This window comes from Leuciscus leuciscus, assembly GCF_965113295.1.
Source record: "Leuciscus leuciscus genome assembly, chromosome: 25".
Classification (NCBI taxonomy): Eukaryota; Metazoa; Chordata; class Actinopteri; order Cypriniformes; family Leuciscidae; genus Leuciscus; species Leuciscus leuciscus.
This window is the reverse complement of record NC_138724.1, coordinates 27,626,831-27,654,426: the sequence shown is the minus strand read 5'-3', so window position 1 is coordinate 27,654,426 and position 27,596 is coordinate 27,626,831. Positions and strand designations below refer to the sequence as shown.

The following is a 27,596-nucleotide window of genomic DNA, read 5'->3' as shown; positions in this document are numbered from 1 at the left end:
TTCTGAGTCCGGTGCTTCATTACATGAACAACTGCTCCTATCACAACTGTTTTTTTGTTATATATTTTGTGAATATATATATTCACAAAATATATAACAAAAAAACAGTTGTGATAGGAGCAGTTGTTCATGTAATGAAGCACCGGACTCAGAAGGATCCATTTGCAGCTTTATTAGAATAGTCGTATAGGGTAATCAACAGTAGACAGGGCAATGGAGGAAACACAGAGAAGATCCGAGTCACAGGCAGAGATCGGGGCAGAGGCAGCAATAATCAAAGTCCAGTAAACAATCCGGGTCGGGGCAGGCAGAGAACAATCAGGAAACGAGGTAAAGCAGTCCAAGGTCAGAAATACAAAAAAAGCAAACACGAGTAATAACGCTCAGTAATGATGGCCAGGGCAAATCAAGACTTCGCAGAGAGGTGTTGTGTGGAAGTGGCTTTTATGTGTGTGTGTGTGTAGTGCAGGTGTGTTGCCCAATCAGTCCCAGGTGAGAGGCATGATGGGAATTTGAGTTCGGGAGGAAATGGTTAATATTCCGGAGACGGATCCCTCCGGTGGTGCGGAGGAGGCGGTACGGGAGCCTCCTCTGTAACAGTTCACATGCAGAAAAATGAATGGATCTCTATGTCCCTCTGCTGGATATATAGAAAACATCTCTCCGTTGCTTTCTATATATCCAGATGTTTTCTATATATCCAGCAGAGGGACATAGAGATCCATTCATTTTTCTGCATGTGAACAACTGCAAACTTTTTTTTAAATATATTTAGTAAATATATATATTGCTCTCTAAAAGTGCCACTGATTTATCAGCTGGGTAAATGAATAAATACAATAGGTATAGTTAAAGCTCAAACAGTGGATAGTTTACAGACCATTGAAATGGACTATAGCAACAAACATCTGTAAGATTATACAGCAGATTTTCTTTTGTGTTATTTGATTTGTGTAGTGTGTGTCAAGTTTACAGATGCAGATTACATCACTGCTCACTATCACACTACAATACAAGATTACGTGTCAAATAAATAAATGAACTTGAAATCATTTTAGTTCATGTGAAGCGATTGAAAAGTGATACATGACCCAGTAAAAATGAATTCCAATAATCCTGAAAATAGTTTAAAGGGACAGTTCACCCAAAATTTTTAATTCTGTCGTAATTTATTCACCCTCATGCGCGCATCTGACGAGCCTCACAGCCCTGCTACTGCTCAAACTGACCTCTCACCTTTCAGTTATTAGAGAGAAGGATGGACAACGACACTGGGAAACACATGCACGCTCAGCACTGAATCACAGTGCACACACACACACACAGATCACATGCTAGTTTGATGTTAGTTAGCATGCAGCAACACCTAAACTGATCGCAACAAGTCAAATGCATGCATGGGTAAAATGAAGCAAAACTAGCTTTAAAAGAGAAACACAAAACTGTAAATCCAACGTAGCAAATGCAACTGCTTACTATTCCTCGTCTGTAGGCCTCAAACACTCTCTATAAGAAATAAGCCACTCTACTCACAGTGTGTGATGTTGTGTGAGCTGACGGTCGGTACCGGAACCGTTAAGAAGGAAGGATGGAGTGGAGGAGAACATGAGACGCCCACACCTCCGGTCACTTGACCCGCTAATCTGTTTTCCACTAACAAAGAGGCATTGTGGAAAACTGGGGGGTTTGTTAATCTCAGCAAATCTTTCAAAACTCAAAACACAAACACTCATACATATTCAACTCGATTAATAGAGGCATGTATTAATTGCAGTTATGTAATGTAAATATGATGTCGATAATCAACCAGTCCTAACTGATCCATGAGGAGTTCAGGCTCCATTAAACACTTTGTGATGATGAGGCCCTCAGCGGGGTGTTGAGGGCTCTATAGGGCCCTCTAGTGGAGGAAATGCCCCGGTGTGTTTCATTAACCCCTGCCTGACCACAAGAGCTGCGACTTCGTTCAGGGTTCAAACAACCGTTCAGATCCTCCACACGAGAACAGCATCTGAGGGCGTATTTGACGGGAATGGAGAGGCTGAAAGTGCATGAAGAAGAGACACACGTGATCACTGGGGTAAGCCTGATTTATCTGTGGCGTTCTGTGCTTGTGTTTGACATGGAGAAGAATTGAGGCTTTCAATGCATCTGATAATATGGCACCATTAAAAATGGCACTTGCACTTTTAAAAGCAACTATAAATGTTACTGACCGCAGGATAAAGAGTATTATTTCTTCTTCATTTAATGTAATAATGTTTATATATACATATTTAAATACCTATATAATTTATTATCAAGCTAATACCATGGTATTCTTATAATTAACTTGAAAATACCATTGTATAGTAATCAATATATATCAAAACACTGTGGTATCATGTTTATATAAATATATTGTTCTTTTCTTCCCTCATATTTAAATTATTTAAAATATATATATTTTTCCACCTCATATTTTGAACTTGTAAGGTCATTAAAAACAAAAGTCCACTCCAGACATTTTTTACCAATACTGTGTTTTTTATTTTACACTTAAATAATAAGGATAAATGTTGTAGATTGACTATTTGTCCGTTTCTATGGTTAAATACTTTCCGTTTAGTCTCTTCGAGAGCATGTTAGGTAGATATTTAACTGACTACATTGTGGCAGACATTAGGTTATGGTGCAACGCTTTAGTTACACTTTGATAAACCGAATGGAAACTTTATCAGTAAAAAACTACAATGTCTTCATCTCTGAACTTGCATGTAATCTCTCTGTCTTTAACAGGCTGGCTGTGAGAAACACAACTGAAGTGAACACTCTCAGGGCAAGTGTGTGTGTGTGTGTGTGTGTGTGTGTGTGTGTGTGTGTGTGTGTGTGTGTGTGTGTGTGTGTGTGTGTGTGTGTGTGTGTGTGTGTGTGTGTGTGTGAATATACTTTCCGTGATGGACACTTTTGAAGGAATCCACCGTGTGCAGCTCTCCTCCTCTCCTCCGGCACGATCCCGGTCTGTCCCAGGGTACGAGCTGCTGGTGACAGGGAATTCTGGGATAGCAGTGTACTCATCACCTACGTTCTTCGGGAATGGTGTTCTTAGGGATCAGCACACAGCGGAGGAAGAGAGGTGTCCGGTCGGGAGGTACGTCCAGACTTCACCTAAACAAAAATACCATAGTAATACTTTATTTGTTTTGACAGCTTTAACAACAGCCGGTCTAATGTTGTGTAAAAACTCTTAAAAATGGTGACAGAGCAAAATCTTCCATCCATTGAGCTCATAGTTCATCATTTAGCGAATGAATAAAGAGGATGTGATCTCTAATTCTGCTGAATGCACAGAACTGTACACAATATCAATGTGTGAAAGTCAATCAGAATTAGGAACATTTAAGTAACATAACATAACGGAATGAAACAAACATTACACACCAAAACTGAACAATATAACAAAAAATAACATAACATAACTTAACATAACAACATACACATAATGGAACAAACATTACACACCAGAACTGTACAAACAATATAATACAAAATAACAGAACAACAGAACAAACACGCCAGAACTGAACCAACAATATAACATAAATAAAAACATAACTTAACATACAAAACAGAACAGAGACAACAGAACAGGAGCACATAACATACATAATAGAATAGAAGAATAGAAAAGAATAGAACCATTTGTTTGGGGCACATCACGTGATTCCTGGATGCCTCCACTGAGTCATGTGACCCGTGATTGACAGCGGGACATTTTTCCTGCTCAATCTCAGAGGAAAGTCCATCAGACTGTCCTACCCAAAACAAAACAAATCTAAACACAGATTTCTCTCTCGGATCCGGATTCCGGAGTGTTTATCTGGATCAGATTTCTGCTATAGAGCTCAGTCGGGTTCGGGAAACCTCAGCGGGATCTACTGGTACTTTTGTTACTCTTTATTTCAGGAAGCGGAGCTGCAATTTTACAACACCGTAACTTTGTTAGATTGTTAGATTTGTTTAATTGTTTGTGTTGTCGTCAGCGGGTCGCGGCGAGTCTTGTAGCCGGGCGAGGTGAGGGGAAGGGCGGGGAGCGAACACGGGAAATGCCGCGACAGCCGCGGAGCGATGCCTTACATAAACACGGCTGATTCTGATCATTATCACACACGAGCGTCTATGAATTCCCCCACATCATACTGTATAAAGACGGGTGTGGCGTTATATTTTCATGACTGGATTCATTTGCGTACGATCACAGTGGGATCTATTTGAGTGTTACTATCCTCTATAATCATAGTTTTTCTCTGAAGACTTGTGATATCCTTGTGATATATGAGAGTGTGATATCCTCTAGGCTGAACGACACGAAGGGGAAAGTGTGTTCTTAAAGTTTAATCTTTACAAGAACCAACTTAAAGAGACAGTTCACCCACAAATGTATATTATGTCATCATTAACTTGTCTTTAAGTTGTTCCAAACCTGTATGAGTTTCTTTCTCCTGCTGAAGACAAAAGAAGATATTTTGAAGAATATGTGTAACCAAACAGTTGATGACTTGCATTACTATGGAAGTCAATGGGTTTAGTCACCAACATTCTTCAAAATATCTTCTTTTGTGTTCAACAGAAGAAAGAAACTCACACAGGTTTGGAAGAACTTGAGGACGAGTAAATGATGACAGAATTTATAAACTATAAAGTGAACATAGGCTAGTTAAAAAAAAAAAAACTCTTTCCACTTGAGTTTTCACATAGGCCACATTCACACTGTTTTGGACCAAATAATCGTGACTATAAAATAATAAAAAAGACGTATGTTTCCTGCAGATTGGTCGACCTGGAGCCGGAGCCGAGCCCCGGATTGGGGGCGGATGGGGGGCAGAAGAAGATGCCCCCGGAGGAGGCAGGAGCACACAGACAAGAGACATACAACATGTCCCGTCTGCGGAGTTCCTCTCTGGAGATCAAGGAGAAGGGAACAGAATTCCTCAGAGACCAGCTGGATGCTGCACAAAAGGTGCCACTCTATTCCATTATATTTTATTCCATTCTATTCCGTTCGATTCTATTCTATTCCGATGTATTTCATTCTATTCTATTCCGTTCTATTCCATTTGATTCTATTCCGTTCTATTCCATTTGATTCTATTCTATTCTATTCCGATCTACTCTGAAAGCATATCTGTCCTCTCAGATTCCGTTCTATTCTATTCCTTTCTATTCTATTCTAAACTATTAAAAGTAATGTTTTGGGGGGACTTTACATTTAGCTAAGAAAAAAGATCTTTAAAGCTCCAGCACACGGTTTCAAGTTACAAATGATGTGTTTCTGAATTGTAATAACTGCTCATGTCTTTGTCAAACCATAATTGCAAGTTGGAAACTTAGTTTTTTTTTGTAAGCTAGCCTACAACTTCTCTCATTTGACTGTTGTGATGTCATGTCAGTCAAACAAAATAGCAGCAGTGTCAACAGGAGAAACGTCTAGTCATATTATAGTTATTTTTAAATATATATATTTTAAATTATTTTATTAAACTTTTTCATTGTTTTATCATTCCATCCAATGATGCTGGTGCCCGTTAGTTATTTAATATTTTCCAAGATGATATAGACATTAATGTACATGAATATGAACTGCTTTGAAATATGAACGAACCATTCAAATGTTCTCTTATTCAATTCAATTCTGTTTTATTGACCGCTGTCTGTGTTTTCAGGAGCTGAAGCTGAAGGACGAGGAGTGTGTCAGACTGTCTCATGTCAGGAATCAGCTCGAGCAGGAATTGGAGGAACTGACCGCCAGTCTGTTTGAGGTGGGCGGGACTAATGTGACATCATCGCTGACATAGAAGGCTATTGTGTGGAGATGTAGAGCTCAATAGTGAGACTAATATGTGTGCCATGTACTAATTGACAACAATATATTGCACTTAGTTTATTATTTCAGATGCCTTTTAAAAAAAAACTACAATTAAAAATATATATTTATTAAATATAAAATTCATCCTGCCAAAGTGGCTAGTAGGAGTGACTGCGTTACACACCACTGCTGTCAAGCTCTGAATAAAACATATTGTAATTAATGAATTCTTTATTTAAAAATATTTTATGTAGTCTCACAATTAATATTAAATAATAACAAAAAAAACGCTGCAAGCATAGTCATAAAAACATTCGTAAAATGCTATTTAAAATAGTTGAGCATGTTAGACCAGCGACATGTCCTCTTCCCAGGAGTATTTCATGTCTCAAACCTGTGTGTTGATCTCTGGTCTCTAGGAGGCTCATAAGATGGTGCGAGAGGCCAACGTGAAGCAGGCGGCGGCGGAGAAACAGCTGAAGGAGGCGCAGGGCAAGGTGCTGTCTGTCTCTCTCTATCTGTCTCACTCTATCTGTCTGTCTCTATCTGTCTCTCTTATCTGCTCACTCTATCTGTCTCTCTATCTCACTCTATCTGTCTGTCTCTCTCTGTCTGTCTCACTCTATCTGTCTGTCTCACTCTATCTGTCTGTCTCACTCTATCTGTCTCTATCTGTCTGTCTCTATCGGTCTCTCTCTGCTCACTCTTTCTGTCTCACTCTTTCTGTCTCACTCTTTCTGTCTCACTGTCTGCTCACTCTTTGTGTCTCACTGTCTGCTCACTCTTTTTGTCTCACTCTCTGCTCACTCTTTCTGTCTCACTATCTGCTCACTCTTTCTGTCTCACTGTCTGCTCACTCTTTCTGTCTCACTCTTTGTGTCTCACTGTCTGCTCACTCTTTCTGTCTCACTCTTTCTGTCGTCTCAGATTGACGTCCTGCAGGCGGAGGTCTCTGCTCTGAAAACCCTGGTGTTGACCTCTACGCCCTCCTCCCCGAACCGCCAGCTCCACCCTCAGCTGCTGTCTCCGGGCTCCAGCCGGCCCCGGGGCCACACGCGCAACAAGAGCGCCAGCGGAGCCCTCCAGCTGCAGACGGAGCCGCCGCCGACCGATGCAGCGACAAACCGGGAGGACAGAGAGGTACAAACAACATCAAGATCACTGGCTTACAGAGACTGTACCTGCATGATGAAGGCTTGATCAATGTTTTACTGTACCTTCACTGATTTCCTGCTGTTCTTCCTCTCTTTCCCCCCCTGCCTGCATTTCTCTGATCTGTGCAGTTCCTGTTCTCCTCTGTCTGATACTGTGTGTCTGATTCCTGGTCAGCTGGTCAGTGTGACCTGTGTGTGAACTCTCTCTATGGCAACAGGGTACAAAGGGTTACAAATTAGAACTTTAGAACTTATTTTTCTTTCTTTCCCTGGTGAAAAAAAAAAAAAAAAAAAAAAAGCTTTTTAATCCAGCCCAAAAAGTGGTTTGCTGGTCTTTGCTGGTTTAGCTGGTCCTGGGCAGCTGTCAAATACCCAAAACTCCCATTGTTAACTTAAACAAACTATTAAAAATCCTTTTCGTTAATTGAAATAAAGCTGAAATCAAATATAAATATTAGAAAAAAAAATGACAAAAACACATAACTCAATTACTAGAACTTAAACTAAAAAGAAAATATACAAATAAAATCCAATTCAAAATATTCATAAATAACTTTAGTAGTATATAAATAATAGTCAGACTTTACAATAAGATTCCATTCGTTAACATGCCTCTAAAGCATTTATTAATCAATGTCAATTTCAACATTTACTAATACATTATTAAAATCAAAAGTTTTACCTGTTAATAATATTTAATGGACCTGAGCTGACATGAGCTAACAATGAACAGCTGTGTTTTTATATACTGATAATACACAGATAATACTGTCCTGTAATAAATGTATCGCTCATTTTTACGTATTATTAGTTCATGCATTTAGAATTAAAGGTGCTCTAAGTAACTTTTTTTACCTTAACTGAACAGCTTGGAATGGTTATATTACTTATTTCGGGTTGAATGGTGGTCGTTTCGCACCCCCCTGGTGCCCGTGAGCGGAAAATACGCACTTGCAACTTTGAGCCGGCGGGCCGCCGGCCGCTGCGTCAGGAAGTCTCGCGTGATATCAGGTCTCGCGATGTAAACAATTGCTTTACGGCCAAAAGAAATCTGCTAAAATGCTGTCATTATTGCGCTCCCTCACGCTGTCCGAACCCGAATGAAGAAGACGTTTTAAAGAACGTCCCATCTGCTTTGATGTCGTTGATCTATAGCCTCTGGTGTCTGAGAATCACCAACGAGTTTTTACAACAGTGTTGTCAAATATCTATTCCGAAGCTGTGGGGGGAGCTCTAGAGAGAAACCTGCGAGCAAAAAGCGAGAATACAGCGAAGAAATCCCGAAGCTACTGAGTGCTGCTTTAATGAGCCTTATTGTAAAGTCTTACCAACTATACTAAGATATCCTAGACCAGCAAACCAGCTTTTTTTCAGCAGAGAAACAAAACAAAGTAGCAATCAACACATTGAAGAAGAAGAGCATGAATTCATTGAGTGGTTAAATTAAAAAGCATGAACTAAAGCTTCTGTGATGTAGATGGACTCAGTGTTGTTTGCGGAGTTCCTCTCGTGGAAGGAGAAGCCCGGTCTGGACCGTTCCTCAGCGTTCATCAGCAGGGTGTTCAGGGAAGATATCGGACCCTGCCTTTCATTCACATGTTCTGAGGTACGCCAGTAAACATCAGCTCTGTTATCTTTCTCTGTGTTCTCCATTCTCTCAGACCTTCTCTCATGGTTTTCCTCCAGTTGTCTCAGTCTGTCCAGCGCGCGGTGGAGAACAACTCTCTCACCATCGAGCCTGTAGCGATGTCCTCGCTGCCCACGGTCAAAGACATCGAATGCGGAGGACCCAAGTAAGTCATGGATGGACTCATGGTAACTCTTTATATATAACAAAACAGATCCGTCACCTTGTTTCACACTTTTGGCCAATTTCAGAAATCAAATGTAGAATCTTGCATGCATTTTACTGAAATTTAGACCGCAAATAATGTGCATTACTTTTCGTTATTTATATAATGACAAATCCAATCAAGTTTTTAACTCGAACTGAAAAATGAAAAAGTATGTGTTACATGAGCAGTTTCATTTCTTTAAAAGGGGTTTCTTTTGGGCTCTACTAGAATAGGTTTTCATGCTTGAGTGTTCAAGAAACACATTTTTTTTCTTATATTCTCCATTGTTGCAGCTCCTCTTTTCCCAGTCTGCCAGTAACGCTTAGTTTAGTTCCTGTCTCTATGAAGCCCCTCCTTCTGAAAACCACAATGTGCTCTGATTGGTCGGCTGGAGCATGTGTTTTGATTGGTCAGTGTTTGGGAAATGTCCCGCCCCTTTCCATAACCTCCAGTTTCAACACACTACTAACTGACTCAACCAGGCCCCGCCCCTTTAATCTGCGTATGAATTATTATAATGAGGAATATTGTGACGTGTTCGTTCCCGGAAGAAACTCAAGACTACAATGGAGGCGTTTCAGGAGTTCAGAAACACTGACACTGATATAGAGAAGAACTCCCGCTGGAGGGACTTTGTGCTTTCTGCAACATTAAAGAAAGTTTAAAAAAAACATGTAAAAAAGCATAACAGGACCCTTTTAATAAAAAAAAATGGTCAGAATGCAATTTATAACACAATGCAAGTGCACTTTGCATTTTTAGCATTGTCATATGAGGCACTGTTAACTGCTAATTATTTAAATTTAGCTAAACTTTCTAACATGCTACCTGAAAAATAAAACATCTGGTTTAATGGCACAGATGTTTCGAGTAGCTACTGAGGTTTGTGACAAGAATGCATGCTAAGTATGTACCACAGAGAAGTATGGTTGGAAATACATTTGGTTACGTACAAGTTAATGGCCTACATTTCCCCAATACTGCATGCTTGACTGAGTGCACAAACACTTACTTTCATATCAGGCACACCAACAGCTCTTTCAGACTGGCTAACGCTAATCCTGACCAAAGTTAAAATCCTTAGGTTTGAAATGCAGCATGTGGGATCCTCTTTAAATCCTGCCTGGGGGCGACAAATACACATACTGTCAATCAGAGCAATTGCACTTTGACCTGGGAAGTCACGCTTTAATCACACTTTAATCACACTTTAATCACTGTTTGATTTGGGGTTGTTTTCACAGCGGTTGCCGGACACCGATAGAAACGTAAGTGATTCCAAGAACCGAATGTGCATGAAATCCTGATTTACACTAACACATCATATCGTCATTTCCTTTCTGTCTGGAGAATGTTTATTAGTAAAAAAAAAAAAATCATATAATTCATATCTTTTGCTGGGTGTATCATTCTGTCCTGCTTGTGTCTCATTGGCCGTTAACAGTGTTCGGTAATTTGATTGACAGCTTCATTGTCCAGTGTTCTCTTTTGCTTGAACAGTAAATGTGCGTTGAGCGGGATGTCCCGCCACTGCCGACATCGCATCAAACTGGGAGATAAAGAGAATTACTACTATATATCTCCGTCTAGCAGAGCACGGGTACATGTCTATATCACTCCCTCTCATTCTTCATAAGCGCATTTATTAAATGAGATGTTCATTTCAGGATCCGGTTCATTCATCAGTGTTCTCTCCTCAGATCACAGCGGTGTGTAATTTCTTCACTTACATCAGGTACATCCAGCAGGGCCTCGTCCGGCAGGAGGGTGAGTTCACCAACTGTACACCTCGAATCCTACAATGCACTTTGGCCATTTTGTGATGTGTGTGTGTATGTATGTATATATATATATATAAAGAAAATATTTTATAATAAGAAAATGGATTAAGACAAATAAAAAGTAGTCAAAGTGTATATTTATATGTATTAATAATATAAATATATATATATATATATATATATAAAATGTATTTTATTTATATATACTATTTTAATATTATATAAAAATGTATATATGAAATACCAATTTTTATTTATTCATATATTTTAATATTACATTAAATATTGTAATAATATATATATATATTTTAATATTACATTAATTATATATATATATATATATATAATGTGTAAGAAAATATTTTATATATAGACAAATAATAGTAGTGTATATTTATGTATTAATAATATATATATATAAAAATATTTTATTTATATATACTATTTTAATATTATATAAATGTATATATGAAATACCAATTATTTATTCATATATTTTAATATTACATTAAATATTGTAATAATATATATATACATACTATTTTAATATTACATCAGTATATATGTATATATATTAATTTATGTAATATTAAAGTATTATATATAAATATATATATTAATTTATGTAATATTAAAATATTATATATAAATATATATTTTACTATATAAACATTTTATATAATATTAAAATAGTTTATATATATATATATATATATATATATAATAAAATAAAATGTATTTTATTTATATATACAATTTTGTACATATAAAGTGTGTGTGTGTGTATATATATAAAAAATACTACTAACAGTAAAATAGTGGATATTTTTATTACAATAAAGTATGTCAGAAGAAAACTGTAATTTTCCTCTGGTTGCAGTTCAGCAGATGTTTTGGGAAGTGATGCGTCTGCGGAGAGAGATGAGTGTGGCCAAACTGGGATATTTCCTGACGGAGGAGAGCTAGAGAACCAGAAAACACAAACACAACAGAAACACATCTCAACACTCACTCACACACACACACACACTCCCATGAAGGCGTTTTATAGCTATATATATTCATGTATGTATTCAGGGAAACACTACAGAAGAATTCCCAGAATGCCTCATTTCCCTGAGCCAATGGAATAACAGCATTCCAGTTCTACTGTTGACAGGTTCTGTGTAATTTTTGCTTTTGGAAGGACCAAACGTGTTAAAAAGTGCCACTTAACATCTGGAAGACATTTATCTTTCAAGAAGTCAACAACAGGACGTTTCCTTTCCATTTACCGGTAAAAAGTCTCCGTTTAATTTGCCAAGTTCATAGCCTGAACCCTTATAGTCATGTTCTCAGCTCATCTAGTGTTCCTCAGTTTACAAACAGTGACGGACAAAAATCGGTCAAATCTCAATCAGTTTGATAGAATTCTCGAAAGATAGCGAAATAATTGGCTTTTATTTGCAGAAATCTTATGCTGTGTTTGTTTTGTCGGAATTACAATGTTAAAAACAGTTCTTCCAAAACAGTTTGACAAATATGTGAAGGTTTTATATAATCATAAGGTCGTTCTAGAGCTTTCACCTTGCAGTTTTGAACACTATCTCGAATGTGCAATGCACTTAGAACACTAAGGCGCTTTCTGTCCCAGCATGCTTTGTGCACCAGTTATTTCTGTGCACATTAATGGTTTACAGCTTTGAATGGACAATCCTCCACAGGTCTTTTCTATGCAACCTCCTTAAAGTGCCAAGAAATGTGCCAAGAAAATGTGCCATGTGAGTCTGTTACACACACGTCACTACCAGCACGCATGTTAAGAATGCTAAACCATCTTAGACACAGGTTATGGTACTGGTACCATGATGCATCACACTCCCTGTAGATAATAACCATTGCTTGATTGACAATCGCTGTCTTACTGCACAAATACAGTGTTTACAGAGCCTTTTATGGGCCGTAGCCGCCATATTTAACGTGATGCGAGTGAAAACATGTCTTCAGATGCTTGTACTGGTTTGGTTTTTTAAAACTGGAAATATATGTGCAATGTTTTTTAGCCTTGTTTTCATTCATGACACGTTAAATCTAGCGTCTACCCTCAGGTCCGTTGCGTGTAAGTTAAACTGCCTCGTCATGTTAAAATGACCGTGTGTGTTCTCAGTCTATTAAAGTCTTCGGAATATAAATCTGTGTGACTCGGATTTGTTGTGTGAATGTTGTCCCGAGAAATGTGCCCAAAAGATGTATATATAGCATATAAGAAACTGTGCTTTATTCATAATAATTTATGTTTAAAAATCATGCTGGTCGAATATAAATGTATGGACTTCCACAGGCATTGAATATATATATATATATATAATTATGATTTTATGAGATAATGGAACATTTCAGAAATTCAGATAAATAATAGTTATGTCATATAACGTCAAAGCTTATTTAAATGCATCACACACACACACGTGCATGATGTCACTGCAAAATGCCAGTCTCAATACGTGTACAAATTCAAGGCTGAGCTACAACAAAGCAAGGATTTTTGTGCGTCAGCTGATGTCACACGTGGGAGAGCCGACGGCAGATTTTCTCAAGGGCGAGAACACTGGGAGAAATGTTAAAAATGCTTTGCAGGCTTGAACTCGTTTCATTCATATGTGTTTCCCGTCCAGTGTGTCTGGTCGAGCGCAGTGGAACGAGACTGTGGTTATGAAACATGTAAACACAGACCGACTGTGACCAAATCTGCACATTTTCCAAACCAGTTTTCCCTCGACTCCATTTCATCTTCCTCTCGGACAGCATTCTGCCTTCACCGTCTCGGCTTTCCGAAGGAAAACTCTGCAGGATTGATATTCTGAGTATAAGTATATGCGTTTAAACGTACAAAACAACAGCTTGAACTGGAGATTGTGAGTGACTCACCTTTTGTAGCAGGCGAGGAAGAGTAGAATCAAAGCCACGCCCCCTAGGACTGACATCACTGACGAGACAATGGAGGAGGTAGAAAGGGGCGGGGCTCCAGGTTCTACATATGCAACAAAGAACAGCTCATTTATGTGATTATGATTCATATATGCCGTAGACGTCGGAGACTGATGGGGATGAGCTGCTCACCTGTACAGGTGTGACCTCCAGGTGTGTTGAAGCACTGCAGGTGTGGAGGGCAGACGGGCGGATGAGCAGAACATTCATCGATATCTGAAATAACCAATACAAACATTGTTTTAGTAAAATTAATCAGTTCAAATTTTATTATAATATTTGATTTAATATTTAATTTAATAATAATCGTTTAACATTTTGCCATTAATATTTACCACATAATCAAAAGTTATTTTACATTTAAAATTTAATTTAACTTAATTAGTCAATTATTAGGAAATGAAAAAGCAAACTTTTTTTTATAGGAGAACGATAATAGGAAATTCAATGATTAAAAATAAGTAAATTGAAAGAAAATTGACATACTTATGTCATGTAAGATAATGTCAGGAAATTCAATTATGGTTTGACATAAGACCATAAGAAAATAAATAAATGAATACTATGTCTTCATTTATCTTCTAATGTCATGTTAGTTATTATTGCAATATATTTGTACACTTTATATTTTCATGAGTGTAAACATGACAGGATTTTAAATAAGTTTTAACAGAATATTTTCCAGTAAATGCTGTAGGTTGTTACATCAATACGAATTGTTTAATATTTTATCATTAATATTTATTTTATTTAAAATGTAGTCTACTGTTATTTTACATTTAATATTTAATTTAGTTTAGTCTAGTTTAAAGAATGTCCTAACATCCAAAAGAAATTAGTAGATCATTCATCAATATTTGAAATAACCAATAAAAACATTGTTCTAAATGTTTAAATAGTCAATTTCTAAATTTATTTTAAACATTTAATTTAATATTTAACATAAACTGTTTAAAATTTGTATTAATATTTAATTTAATATTTAATCGAATGTTATTTGACATTTAATATGACATATTTAATGTAATATTACTACATATTTAATTTAATCTAAAAGCCCCTGAGCAGAGACCGTGGCAGGTGGGTGGTTGTGGGCTCCAGCTGTGAGTGTTGGGATCACAGGTGATGTGTGCGGCTCCCTGGAGTGAGTATCCAGTAGGACACTGATACATCACGGTGGAGTCACACAGCACAGAGAAGCCCAGATGCAGCCGTGGCACCGCACCGCAGACCGGGTCTAAAAATGAGACCAAAACATAGGGCGAATATGAATAAAACAACATCAAATAAAAGGATTATTTGATTCCTTTCGGCCGCTATTACCAGCATCTGGTTCTCTCCACGCTGAGAGGTTCATGTGGGCGATGCGTGTGCAGGACAGCAGGTCGTCAGGGCGGAGTGTGTGTGCGAAGGGGTCAAAGGGCACCAGACGGATGTGTGTGTTGTCACAGATGATGCGGGACAGAGATGTAGTGTGGAGAGCGTCTCTCTGAGCAGAGCTGAACACACCTTCACTCTGCCACCAGAACCTTAACCAGAATTACATTTTTTTTTTTACCATTTTGACCCCCAAAAAAAGTTGTAAAAATTGAGAGTTCATCAGAGGGATCCAAGACCCCAGGACTTTTGTCGCACTTGAACCACGAATACACACAAACAATTTTTTTTTTAAAGGATTCGAGGAGTTATGTGGTAGAAATTAATAAAAGTAACAAATTCTTCACTCGCGGGTCAAATTGACCCCCATAGGAATGAATGGAATGCGAGGAAAACTTCAGTACACATCGAAAAACCTAAAAATGCTCAAAATTCAAACTAAAAATGCTAAAACTTTACCAAAAAAAATATTTTATAATGTCTACATGTGTATCTGAATGCATACTGAAGAGAAAGAGAAACTGACTTTAGGACCCAGCGGAACAGCTCATTTGCTCCATACAGACTCAGAGCTATAAGGCCATCTAGTGGCAAGAGTCATGAAATATCATGTTATATATTTCTTTTTCCACAAGAGGTCGGCAAAGACACCCAATGTAAGATATTTTGAGCTGAATTAAAAGGGTTAAGTATGAAATTGTGAGTAATTTTGAATTTGAGTTGGAAGAATGTGAGGAATGTGCTAAGCTACTATTTATTTATTTATTATTTATTGATCAAATCTAGAAAAATTTAAAGGGAAATTAAATAAAAAATTAAAACAAATCTCCAAAAACTGCATTAAAAAAAATATATAATCAAAATGAAATAAAAAAAGTATAATTTTAGGGCTTCGGGTCATTTTGACCCGCGAGGGAAAGATGTGTTACAAAGTGCGAGGGTAACTCTTCTTATGTACTTCATATCATTCATATAAATTAATACATTGTTTAAATTAATACATTTTTAGCTAACTGTGATTTTGTACATGTACATTTCTGAAATACATAACTTAGACAGTTACAGATCACTCTAAATTGTAATGTGGACTCATGCACTTTCTGTAAAGCTGCTTTGAAACGTTGTGTATTGTGAAAAGCGCTATACAAATAAATGTGAATTGAATTGAATTGAATATCATGCCAGATTGAAATCACTCAACGTTTAAATAAACAAGAAGTGGAACATCACACTACCGGTCTCCGTCTCGGAGGGCTCTGAACTGTTTTGCGATCAGGCATGCCAGCAGTGACCCCACGCGACCCCCGGGCAGAGCGGGCTCTGAGATCGCCCCGACCCACACGTCTATGTTCTCCGCCGATCCATAGAGATGCAGCAGCTTCCTGGCCAGAACTACATTACCCAGAATCCCTGTCAAATCAGACTCGTTCGCAGGGGCAGAGAGGCCGCAGAGCTTTCTCCATGCACTGTAACCTGGGGAGAGAATGAAATCACTGCAAGTCAAGCACAGCATCCTCACTCAGATTAAGGTAAATTAGTGAAATTAGTCAATTATAAGGAAATTAAATTAGCAAACTGTTATTAAATAGTTCTAATTACAGGGGAGATATGATAGGAAATTCAATAATGATTGGAAGAAAAAGTAAATTAAAAGAAAAAGTACAGTAACACTATTTTACAGTGTCCTTGTTACATATGTTACATGTACTTACTATAGTAATAACTAAGTATAAGTAATACCCTAACCCTATAGTAAGTACATGTAGTTGCTTAATATTACTCAGTACTTTAATATATAATTACACTGTAACAATGACACCTTAAAATAAAGTGTAACCAAAAGTACATACCTTCTTATGTCATGCAAGTTATTATTGTATTTTCTCCCATTTTTTTCGACATTTTAAATTCAATTAAAATAGTTTTTTCGATTTTGTTTTATGATAAAAAAAAAAATTAATTCTGTATTTCTTTATATAATATGGCTTATGACTTGTTTTCCTTTTCTAATACAATGTTTTGCAATTCAGACATGAAACAAATGCCGGCGCTTCGAGCTGAGAAAGCTTTTTTTTTTTTTTTTTACCCAATAATAAGAAGAAAAAAGAAATTTTATTATCCAATCATTTTTTTTTTTTTTTGCATTGTTGCTCAAAGACGTTGCACTAACAAAAGGCAACATCCAATTTATATATCAAAAATAATTCTGCATTATGCTTAGTAGAGTGTTGCATCAGTTTTTACATGGCATCAGAATCAATAGCAAGCATTAGTTGAGTCTCTGTGCTTTAGCATTTTTAAATCCCTCACTTGTGAGGTTCTAGTTCTGTTCGGATGCTCCCTTAGAAGGCAGCTGCCTATGTAGGTGGTGATCAAACGACAGGCACCTTGTAAGCCGTGATCTCGCCCCCTCTGCAGGTTTAACGCCGCTAGGTCGAGCGGGAACCCTCCCTGAGCCTGGAAAAGCCTCTCGGTCAGTTCCTCCACCATCATCTGATCTGCTGTCTGCAGTTTCGCTGGGGACAAGAGCAAACCACGCAGCACAGGATCGATGCCTCCTACACACACACACAAATGTTCATTATGCATCATAATCTGATGTGCATGTTGAGTAAATTAGCATGCAATCATGAATATTACGGCTAAACACTAAAGGCACTAATCAATTTTGAGACTTTGGCCTATTTTGCTTCTATCACATTTTGAGTGTGCCTGGAGCCGCTGGAGACTAACAGCCAACTCTTGCTTGTATTTACACTTGAGGATTGTTTCCTTGTCATTCGTTTGTCATCTTTGCTTTTTTTTTTGTGAAGCATTATTTAGCTTTGCTTCAGCGATGATGAAGACACATCCACTCTTGCATCGCGTGCTTGTGCATTTTGGGGGCGGAGCAATGACGGGAGGGGCGTGTTTGTTCGGGTTGATTTCAATTATTAAAAGTGTTTCTCAGAAATCACTTACTGCACCTTTAAGTGTTTATTTGTGACCCTGGATCACAAAACCAGTCACATGTCGCACGGGTATATTTGTGGCAATAGCCAACAATACATTGTATGCGTCAAAATTATCGATTTTATCTTTTATGCCAAAAATCATTAGGATATTAAGTAAAGATCATGTTCCATATAGATATTTTGTAAATTTCCTACTGTAAATATATAAAACATTTATTTTTGTGAGTGAATGCAGCACAATCGCCAACATAAAGGAACTTTAAAGGAGATTTTCTCAATGTTTCGATTTTTTTGCACCCTCAGATTCCAGATTTTCAAATAGTTTTATATTGTCCTATCCTAATAAACCATACATCAATGGAAAGCTTATTTATTCAGCTTATTATATATATATATATAAGTTCCAAATATATATATTTTTTTTTATATTTACAAAAATTGACCCATGTGACCGGTTTTGTGGTCCACTTTTTAATTTCTTATGTCTTTAGATTTAATTTATAATACATATCTGTAAAGGCTGTGAGTTTTTTCTCCTGCACGGAGTCAGAAATCTCCACTTCAGCAGCTTTACATACACCAAACTTTATTGCCATCTCTATTTTGAAGGAGTTTTCATGTACATTACCATTTACTTTATTTATATAACAATTTATTCTTAAAAACATGGTGACACATTTTTTTTTTCTTCTGGATGTTAACAGTTGTTTTTTTGGATTTATGAAGTGATAAAAAGAGATTTATCCAAAACCCCTTCTAAAAAAAGACAACAAAATAAAACAAGCATTTTAAACCTGGCTTTATACAATGTTTGGATTTCTGTTCTGGAAATTCATGCAAATTAGTGCATATTTAATGAATGCATCAGTAGCATATTAAAACTTAACATTTAAGAGAACTTGTAATACAAAACAACCGTCTTAATGTACTGTGATTACATTGGGAAATATGGTGATATCTGTTAGTTAAGTGTGTTTGTGAAACGAACCCTCTTGCACCATCCTCCAGGATGCAAACAAAGAGTGGTGTAACGGCAAAGCCGGGTGTTCGGGGCTCAACCGGTAATCCGGTCCGAGGCGGTTCACAACCGGGTGCACGGTCACGTGTGCAAACCGAAAGGCAGCGGTGGAGAAAATGTTGGAGATGCTGGGGTCAGCATCAGGGTCGTAACCTTTGTACGAGGGCATGAGGACCAGGTTGGCACTGCGGCCTAGGACATGTGGCAAGTAGTGATCCCATGTCAAGATCTTCCAAAACAAGATTCAGCAAGTCAGAGGCATGAATACATTAACCAACCTTATTTTGTTTTTACACTCATTTTAAATGTGGACATCTTCTCACCTGGTGGACGGCGCCCAGTATTTTCCTGGCCTCCTGGTACAGCGTGTCCGGGCTCCAGTGAGGATTGAGCTTGTGAAGCTCCTCAGCCAATCGGTTGTGTTCTCTCAGAAAGAGCGTGTGCAGAGCGATCATACCCAAGTGCTCATTGGCCCGAGAGTCACCTGAGACACGCCCACAAAAACAGCACAACAACTGGCTAGTTTAAATCAGAAAGCATTAGTATGAAGACCTAGCTGGGACATTTTTGAATAAATGAATAAAAAAAAAAATTTATTTAAAAATAAATAAATAAAATAATTGTTGCTTCAAGATTTAATATTAATGCCAACAACCTGCTTGGAAACAGAACGATCTATTCCCTATGGATATGTTGAGCCCCTCCGCTGTCTCTGGTAGCGGGATGGTGCTGATCCGCTCTCGCGGGCCGCAGGGATCCAGGTGAGGTTGTGTGCGGGGCAGGTAGGGCATGAAGCCGAGCCCTTGGTCTGAGTGGAACTGATTGACGGCGAGCAGGCCGAGAGGGGACGAGAGGTTCCTCAGGATGCCGGCGAGCGCATCTGAGCTCCCGTAAACCATGCTGGCGTCCACGAATGCGGTGATGGCGTTGAGCTGCTCCCGGTGACCGAGAGGAACGGAGCCGCCCGTACAGCTGGGAGCCGAGCGGAAGAATGGCATGCAGGTCTGAGTACCCGTGCGAGGGTCCGAGAGGGGGATCTGAACGTGAAGAAAAAGAGACTGATGAACAGACTGAGTGTGTACAATCTAGTAGGGTTGCTCTCAACTAAAGATTTTTCTAGTCGACTAGTAGTCGTTCATTTAAGCGATTAGTCGACTAAGTTAAGTTAAAGTGATGGCGCCGGCGCCTATATGTCATACAGTAAACGTTCTCCACACAAACAGTTATGTGCCTTGTAATAGCGCACATTTATCTAGGTTAACATTAGTGCGAACGGACTTGTCAAGTTACTGCTACTTCCATGTTTCAAGTGATAAGCCATATTTGAGGTTGATGAATGATAGGCGAATGTTTGGATTTCAAAGACTGAATTTCACAAAAAAAAAATTCTACGACTAACCGACTAATATCATTTTGGTCGACCAAGCCTCTTCTAGTTGACTAATTGTTAGTCGATTATTAGGGGGCAGTCCTACCATCTAGCATCTGTTTTAGGGTGTACGTACACACCTGTATTGGGAAACACGGCGTGTCCCGGCTGCAGGTGCGTGTGCAGTCGGCTCCGGTCTTAAAGGCCGCAGTGCTGGGACTCTGAGGGGTCAAAGTCAGGTCATGGTCGATCCACTGACCCCACTCAACCAGCAGATGAGACAGAGACGTGTCCAGAGAGATGTTCTCATTATGAGTGTACAAAACCTCCTGCGACACACTGCGGACCTGAGAAAAGAGAGTAACTGGAACACTCAACTTCTGTTTAATACCATTATTGGCTGATTTGGTCTTATTTTCATCTTTAGTTTAGCTAGCTACACTCTTAAAAATAAAGGTTCTATTTTTACATCTATAGTTCCATTTAGAACCTTTAACATTACATTCCAAAAATATTTTTAGAATGTTCACTGAAAGGTTCTTTGTGGAACCAAAAATGGTCCTTCAATGGCATCACTGTGAAAATATCACTGTGAAAAAGTTGTTAACTAAAACTATAGCTATTGAAAATATCAAATAGCATAAATAAAAAAATATTTAAAAAATAGCATAATTAGATGAAAAACTCAAACTTAGAAATAACAACATTGGTTGAGCCAATATTGCAATTTCGTTTGACACAGAAAATCCACACTTAAACTCTTTAACTTATCATCTTTCATTAAAGTTGCATATTAAAGTTCAATTCAAGTAAATTATGATTTAAAAGTAGTCAATAGCTTTATCCCTTAAAACTCATCTTTGATCACCAAAATGACATATTTAAACATTTTTTCCTTGAAAAAAATACTCAGCAATGGTGTTGACTTAGGAATTTGCACATGGTTTGTCTCAAAGCACATTAAAAACACCACATAGACATATAAACAACAAGAAAAATGATTTTCACCACAGTGGGACTTTAAATAGTAACAATAAGAAATATAATATGCTTTTGTAATGTTTTTTTCCACTATTTCCCATTGTAGTAATTACATGGGTTAAGGTTAGATTTAGGGGTAGGTTCAGCGTAATTATCTAGTTATTACCTAGTTATTGTAATAACTATAACAAGTATATAGTATGTACATAGGGAACATGCCTGTAAAATAAAGTGCTACCGTATATAGAACGTATTGTAAAGTACAGTTTCTCACTGCATGCTAACACTTTAGCAAAATATAAACCCACCAAATGGCTAATAAAACAAACTGAATTTAAAATTGCGAAAGTAAAAAATGCAAACCAACTACGATTAAAGACTAATAATTCCTTGAGATCTTTCCCATGAGTTTTCAGACAGTCTTACAGGTGGTAGTGTGTAGTTATGGTATGTGTGATGTGGGTTCCAGCCCCTCGGGGCCCCTCGAGGGTCCTCGTACTCGGGCGAGAGCCAGCGGGCGTAAGGGGTGTTCGCTGCACCCCAGAGAGGGTTTTCTCTGCAAAGTCAAAAGATGTTTTCTGAGCTTAATAAAACTCAATGACAAATGGGTAACACTTTAGAATACTGCTCCTTCATCAATGAAAAACTTCTCCGGAACAAATGAGTAACGCACTAATAACATTCTAGTAACCATTTAACTTTTATTTTTAATTTTACATATAAAAAATAAATAAATAAAAACATTTCTGGCATAACTTTGATGTATATGCAAACTCAGCTGCCTATCTTGGCCAGGACACTCATGTTAAAGAGATTATAATCTCAGTGAGTCTTCTCTCCTGGTTAAATAGAAATAAAGCTTCAAAACTAACAAGAAACTCTGATTTCTAAAAAAAAATTTATACCTCTCAGAGAACTACTATATACAGGTTCATAATTAACATGAATATTGCATAATTTATAATAAAAGGTAATGGTAACCCATTAGTAATGACTACATAATAGTAGTTACTACTAATTATTTGGATCAGTATCTAAAGTGAAAAACGTGACCTAATATTGACTGAAGTCACTGTAAGCTTTTGAGGTTTTTGTAATATTTTGAATAGTAATTCCTTGCGATGGATTTGGTAACACTTTAGTCAGTACTAGTGTGTTCCCGTGATCTTCACTTTAGAAAACGTCTCCAAATAATTAGTAGTTCCTTTAGAAAGATGTAGTAACACTTGATTCATTACTAATAGGTTATTTCCTTATATTACACATTATAATATGAATTATGAACCTGTATATAGTAGTTCTTAATAGTCTTCAGTGAGGTATGAAAAATAGTAGTTACTGATTAGCTAATAGTAAACTAGCACATTCAGCTGAGCACTATTACTTACTAATTTGTTAATCAGAGTTTCTCATTAGTTAATTTCTTTATTTATAAGTTTATTTGTATAGGGACAGTACAAAAAAACATGATCCCAGTCAAAACTGGAAAATATGTATTGCACATAGTAGAGAGTATAGCAAAAGCTAATTTGCATCTCAGGTCCCTAGAAAGGCTTTTCTAAACAAAATAAAAAATAAAACTACTACTCATAGAATAAAACTACCACAATATGTCACTTATAGACATTCAAATACCTCCCTAAATTATACATATTAGAATGGAGCTTTCAACTCTAGCATAAAAAAAAACTTTTACATTACACTTTTACATACAAAAATTATTACATTTAAATATGCGTGCAGTTCTGGTTTATTTTAAACCACCGCTTTACCTTCAATGTAAAGGACTTTATTTCAAGTATTGCCTTAAACTCATTTGGCAACAGGTTCCAGAGTTTGGAGTCCTCAACAGAAAAGGCTCTTTGCCCTTGTGTAGTTCTACGAAAATTAATCCTACAATTCCCACCTGCCGAACTCCTAGTGATTCTACTTGTATCATCGTGTCTCTTTAGCAGTTTACATAGAACAGATGGTGCCTTATTGTGCAAACATTTAAAAATCAATTTTATATATGACAGATTTTTTTAATTTGTAAAATTTAGCATATAATTTTTTTTTTTAAACGTTGCAGTGATGCCAGTTGCATGGGTCAATTTTATGAAATTGAGATTTATACATCATCTGAAAGCTGAGTAAATAAGCTTTCCATTGATGTATGGTTTGTTAGGATAGGACAATATAAAACTATTTGAAAATCTGGAATCTGAGGGTGCAAAAAAATCGAAACATTGAGAAAATTCTCCATTTATGTTCACGATTGTGCTGCATTCACTCACAAAAATAAAAGTTTTATATATTTACGGTAGGAAATGTACAAAATATCTTCATGGAACATGATCTTTACTTAAAATCCTAATGATTTTTGGCATAAAAGAAAAATCTGTAATTTTGACATACAATAAATTGTTGGCTATTGCTACAAATATACCCGTGTGACTTCTGGTCACATTTGTTCCTGTGTAGTTATACATTAATAAAGGAACAGTATTCTAAAGTGTTACCGACAAATGATATATTTGTATCCCGTACAGTCCGTGTGAGCACCTGTTGTTGCAGTGTCCTGTGATGGTACGGTAGCGTCTGGACAGACAGTCAGATTTACACACGGGTCTCTGCGTCTCTGCCGAACAGCCTGTAACCTGCAGTATGGTCTCCATGTCTTCTGCACTCAAAAGCTCTAAGATGCACACAAACAAATGTTGAGATGATTGTAAATTGTAAGAGCTTTCAAGATCATTCGTTAACTTTTATTTATTTTTTTGCGATTTTAGGCATTACAGGGATTATTCAAAAGAGAGAAATAGAAAAGAACAAAGGGAGGAAACTTTTAATATCTATGAATGTACCGGTGAGGTCGGGTTTGTCCATGGAGTGTGTGTACACCATCTCTCTTATCAGCTCTACCGTGTTGTCGAGAAACTCGGCGGATCTGATGTGGGTCCTGGTTTTCGGGCCAGTTTGTTTGAACAAGGCCAACAGGTCACTGGGTCGGACAGAACCGTCCGATACAGACGACTTCACTCTGACAGAAATGAGAGGAAATAAAAATACTTTATGACATCATTTTGTAGCTCTAAACTCTTACTGTATGATAAAAATCGACTCATTTGTGTCTAGTTACGTGTTTCTATTTCTGATTGGTTGATACTTCAATCAAATGAGCTATGAGTGTATTCTTTAAGTCTGTATGCAAATGTCACCTCTCATTGGTGTGATCGTACGCAGCATCGGTCAGCTCTCTGGCTCGGCGTAAAGCTTCCTGAATGAAACTAGATCCCAAATACACTGGAAAAACACCACATGACACTTCACTACAAAACCTGCCAATCAGCTTTTGCTATTTGAGTTGACAAAAACTACAGTAATGGAATCAAAATCATAATTATGTACTTGTCAGTCTTGTATATGCAGTTGGTGAGCACAAAGAAAGCATTAAGCTACAAATTATTATTTTTTTCCCAGAAAAAAAACGAACTACTAGACATATAGTTCAGTACCTGTTGCATTCTGGGAAGGAAAAAGAGATGTGGATGACAGCGGCAGAAGCAATATCATAAATACAGATATAATCATGCATGAGAAAGATTCCTGCAATAAGAAAAATATACATATACAAATTTACAAAATAATGTATATATGTATGTTAATGCATATATACACACACACAATCTATAATTATTATACATGAATAAACAATCAGAAAAATATTTTTGTGTAGTTTTTTTCATGTGTGATAATAATTATAGTATATAATAATATATTAATATTATTTTGCACAATTGTTGCATACTTTTGTAATAATTAGTTTTTATGCATTAGTTTTTATGCAATTATTATTTTCTATATAATTATTGCACATACATGCAACTATTATACAAACAATTATTTAAATATTAAAATAATAATTAATCAAATAACTACACAAAACAATTATTAACATGGAAAAAACAATTGTAAAAAAAATATTAAAAAAATCATTACATGTTACAAACAATTTTTTGTATGGTTGTTTTTTTTTCTTCCCATGTGTAATAACTACAGTATAGTTGCTACTATTATACAAAAATAATAGAAATATGAAAATATTACCCAAACATTGTTTGTATGTATGTATGTATATATATATATATATATATATATATATATAAAAAAAATATATATATATATATATATATATATATATATATATATATATATATATATATATATATATATGTGTGTGTCATACACACAAATATATATACACACAAACTATAAAAATACACAAATATACAACTATTGTACAAAATAATATTAATATAAACATTTAAATAATATATTAGTGTATTTCTTAGTTGTACTTACCAAGCATGTCGTATCCATCTGTACGGTCTCGTATTCTCACTTTTTATCTTGTAAAATATATAACATTTTGTTCTTGCTACAAAATAAAAATATGCGTAGCGTGGGCTTGTGTACAGAAGAGTAGTGGTGATGTACAAAAATACAATAAATAAATAGCAATGAATGCAGAAAAATAATGTTATAAATATGCAAAATAATTAGCCAGAGTATTTATATATCACAATCTGAACAGTTTGATGAAGTGCGACTGTACAAATCAGTGTAATTACGTGTTTCAGAGGGTCTGTGTCGGCCGTATGTGAGGGGACTGACTTTTATACGCTGGCTTCGGTCTACAGGTATGTGCAGAATTCGGTTATCTGTGCGACTGGTGACAACAATTCAACATCAAACGATCCCCAACACACAGAGATCCAAACCCATCATCCTCTATCTAATGGGGTAATCGACCCAATCACTCCTCATGCAAGCCATATAGAGCCACAGCGCACGGTTTCACCTTCTGAACCAAACGTGTTCAACGTGTTCTAGGGTGTAATATTATCGGGTATCAGCCTGTGGGATTTTACCAGTTTTCTGTCCAGCAGGTGAAAATGATGCATCTGATCACTTTGGTAGAGTAACAGCACATCTCTCCTCAACAACACACACATGATTTGAGGAATCATTCATGTCTGGAGCTCAAACGGTGCAGGATGTGTGATACTTTTGGTAATGAGTTTGTTGTATATTTCCAGTAATGCCCCTTCTCTCTGCCCACCTGCGGCCGACACTTCTGCTGGCACGGGTACGATCAGATTGAAGACACACCTGGAAAAGAGGTCAGTGGAGCGACAGAGAAAAACAGACCGTTCTGAAAGTCTGATAAGAGAAATTGGAAAGTGAGGAGAACAGAGTCGGGGATTTCAGTTTGATGACTTTAAAAAGGCCGTTGTTCTCGCCGAACACGAGTTTGACGCACCGAAGCGAATAACTTTACACGTCTGATTGGACCACGTGCGCCACATACAGAGGAAACAGTGTTTTTTGTAACACAGCATGACCATTTACCATTCAAATCTAGGGGCCCTATTTTAACGATCTGAAACGCAAGTATCAAGCGCGAAACGCAAGTAACTTTGTGGGCGGATCTCAGGCGCTGTTGCTATTATACCGGCGGGATAAATGACTCTTGCGCCCGGCGCAAATCTAAAATGGTTTGGTCTGAAGTAGCTTCATTATTCATAGGTGTGGTTTGGACGTAACGTGAAATAAACCAATCAGAGCGACATCTCACATTCCCTTTAAGAGCAGGCGCGCTTGTTCCATGGCGGATTGCTATTATAACGGTGGATTTGCCAGGCGCACGCCAGGAGCGGTTCACAGCCGAGGAGACCGACGTTCTCATCAGGGCCGTAAAACACAGAGAAGTGACATTGTATGGGGAGAAACCCACCCAAATTAGCTTCAGTTAAACAGGCATATAATAATTTGGGTAAATGTGTAAGCTAGATCTATGCCTATTTTTTCACATCTTCATGGACACAACAATGATTTCCCTCATGTAATATTTTTCCTTGTAATAATGTATGGTTTTCTAAAAATGAGAACTGCTGCGTCTGTGTGTAGATGAGAGAAGCAAACTGTATGTGCGTTGTGCACACGCTACATTGATGATGGCCAAGCATGCGCCCTTAAAATAGCATTATGAATAACATGCGCAACGCGCCACTGACTTTAGACTAGGTTTTTCCTGGTCAGTGGCGGAATTGTTTTCTAAACCTGCAAAATAGCACCAGGGAACGTTTGCGCCAGAACGGGCCTCATCTTTGCGCTGAACCGCCTCCGGGAGCGCAAATGCATTTCTTAGTTTACCGACGTGCGTCTGTGGAGGGAAAAGTCCGCTGTGCGCGGGTGCAAAATAGGAATGATACATGCGTCGGTGATGATACAAAACTCAATTGCGCTGGGTACAAAAAAGGGCCCCTAGTG

General features: G+C 37.3%; 2 protein-coding genes across 6 annotated transcripts; one reads left to right on the top strand and one right to left on the bottom strand.

The window, feature by feature from the left end:
• The first annotated feature begins 1,815 nt into the window (after positions 1 to 1,815).
• On the top strand, positions 1,816 to 12,786 carry rab3il1 (RAB3A interacting protein (rabin3)-like 1). 5 transcript variants are annotated; one of them, XM_082160715.1, is made up of 13 exons: positions 1,816 to 2,080; positions 2,779 to 2,851; positions 2,922 to 3,130; positions 4,810 to 4,999; positions 5,703 to 5,798; positions 6,265 to 6,342; positions 6,773 to 6,985; positions 8,477 to 8,605; positions 8,686 to 8,792; positions 10,079 to 10,102; positions 10,335 to 10,434; positions 10,535 to 10,601; positions 11,496 to 12,786. In XM_082160715.1, the coding sequence occupies exons 3-13, from the start codon at positions 2,937 to 2,939 to the stop codon at positions 11,579 to 11,581; spliced, it is 1,284 nt and encodes a 427-aa protein (XP_082016841.1). In that variant the 5' UTR covers positions 1,816 to 2,080; positions 2,779 to 2,851; positions 2,922 to 2,936; the 3' UTR covers positions 11,582 to 12,786. The 5 variants fall into 5 exon arrangements, with proteins under 5 accessions (XP_082016841.1, XP_082016842.1, XP_082016843.1 ...); XM_082160716.1 differs by having other exon boundaries at positions 2,779 to 2,859; XM_082160717.1 differs by lacking the exons at positions 1,816 to 2,080; positions 2,779 to 2,851 and having other exon boundaries at positions 2,879 to 3,130.
• Positions 12,501 to 24,787, bottom strand: epx (eosinophil peroxidase; the record flags this gene model as incomplete). The annotated part of the gene is made up of 16 exons (XM_082159910.1): positions 12,501 to 13,438; positions 13,523 to 13,625; positions 13,715 to 13,798; positions 14,655 to 14,819; positions 14,906 to 15,111; positions 16,195 to 16,432; positions 17,347 to 17,517; positions 18,902 to 19,160; positions 19,255 to 19,415; positions 19,587 to 19,968; positions 20,441 to 20,647; positions 21,708 to 21,837; positions 23,826 to 23,958; positions 24,128 to 24,303; positions 24,482 to 24,618; positions 24,779 to 24,787. 16 exons carry the CDS (start codon positions 24,785 to 24,787, stop codon positions 13,381 to 13,383), a joined length of 2,619 nt encoding a protein of 872 aa, XP_082016036.1. The 3' UTR covers positions 12,501 to 13,380.
• Positions 24,788 to 27,596: the final 2,809 nt, after the last annotated feature.

Bases quoted from the DNA above. Each gene is read 5' to 3' on its own strand.
- rab3il1 (XM_082160715.1), top strand. From the start codon at position 2,937: ATGGACACTTTTGAAGGAATCCACCGTGTGCAGCTCTCCTCCTCTCCT. The intron at 5,799-6,264 runs GTGGGCGGGACT...TCTGGTCTCTAG, and splicing joins TGACCGCCAGTCTGTTTGAG to GAGGCTCATAAGATGGTGCG. The intron at 10,602-11,495 runs GTGAGTTCACCA...CTCTGGTTGCAG, and splicing joins GGGCCTCGTCCGGCAGGAGG to TTCAGCAGATGTTTTGGGAA.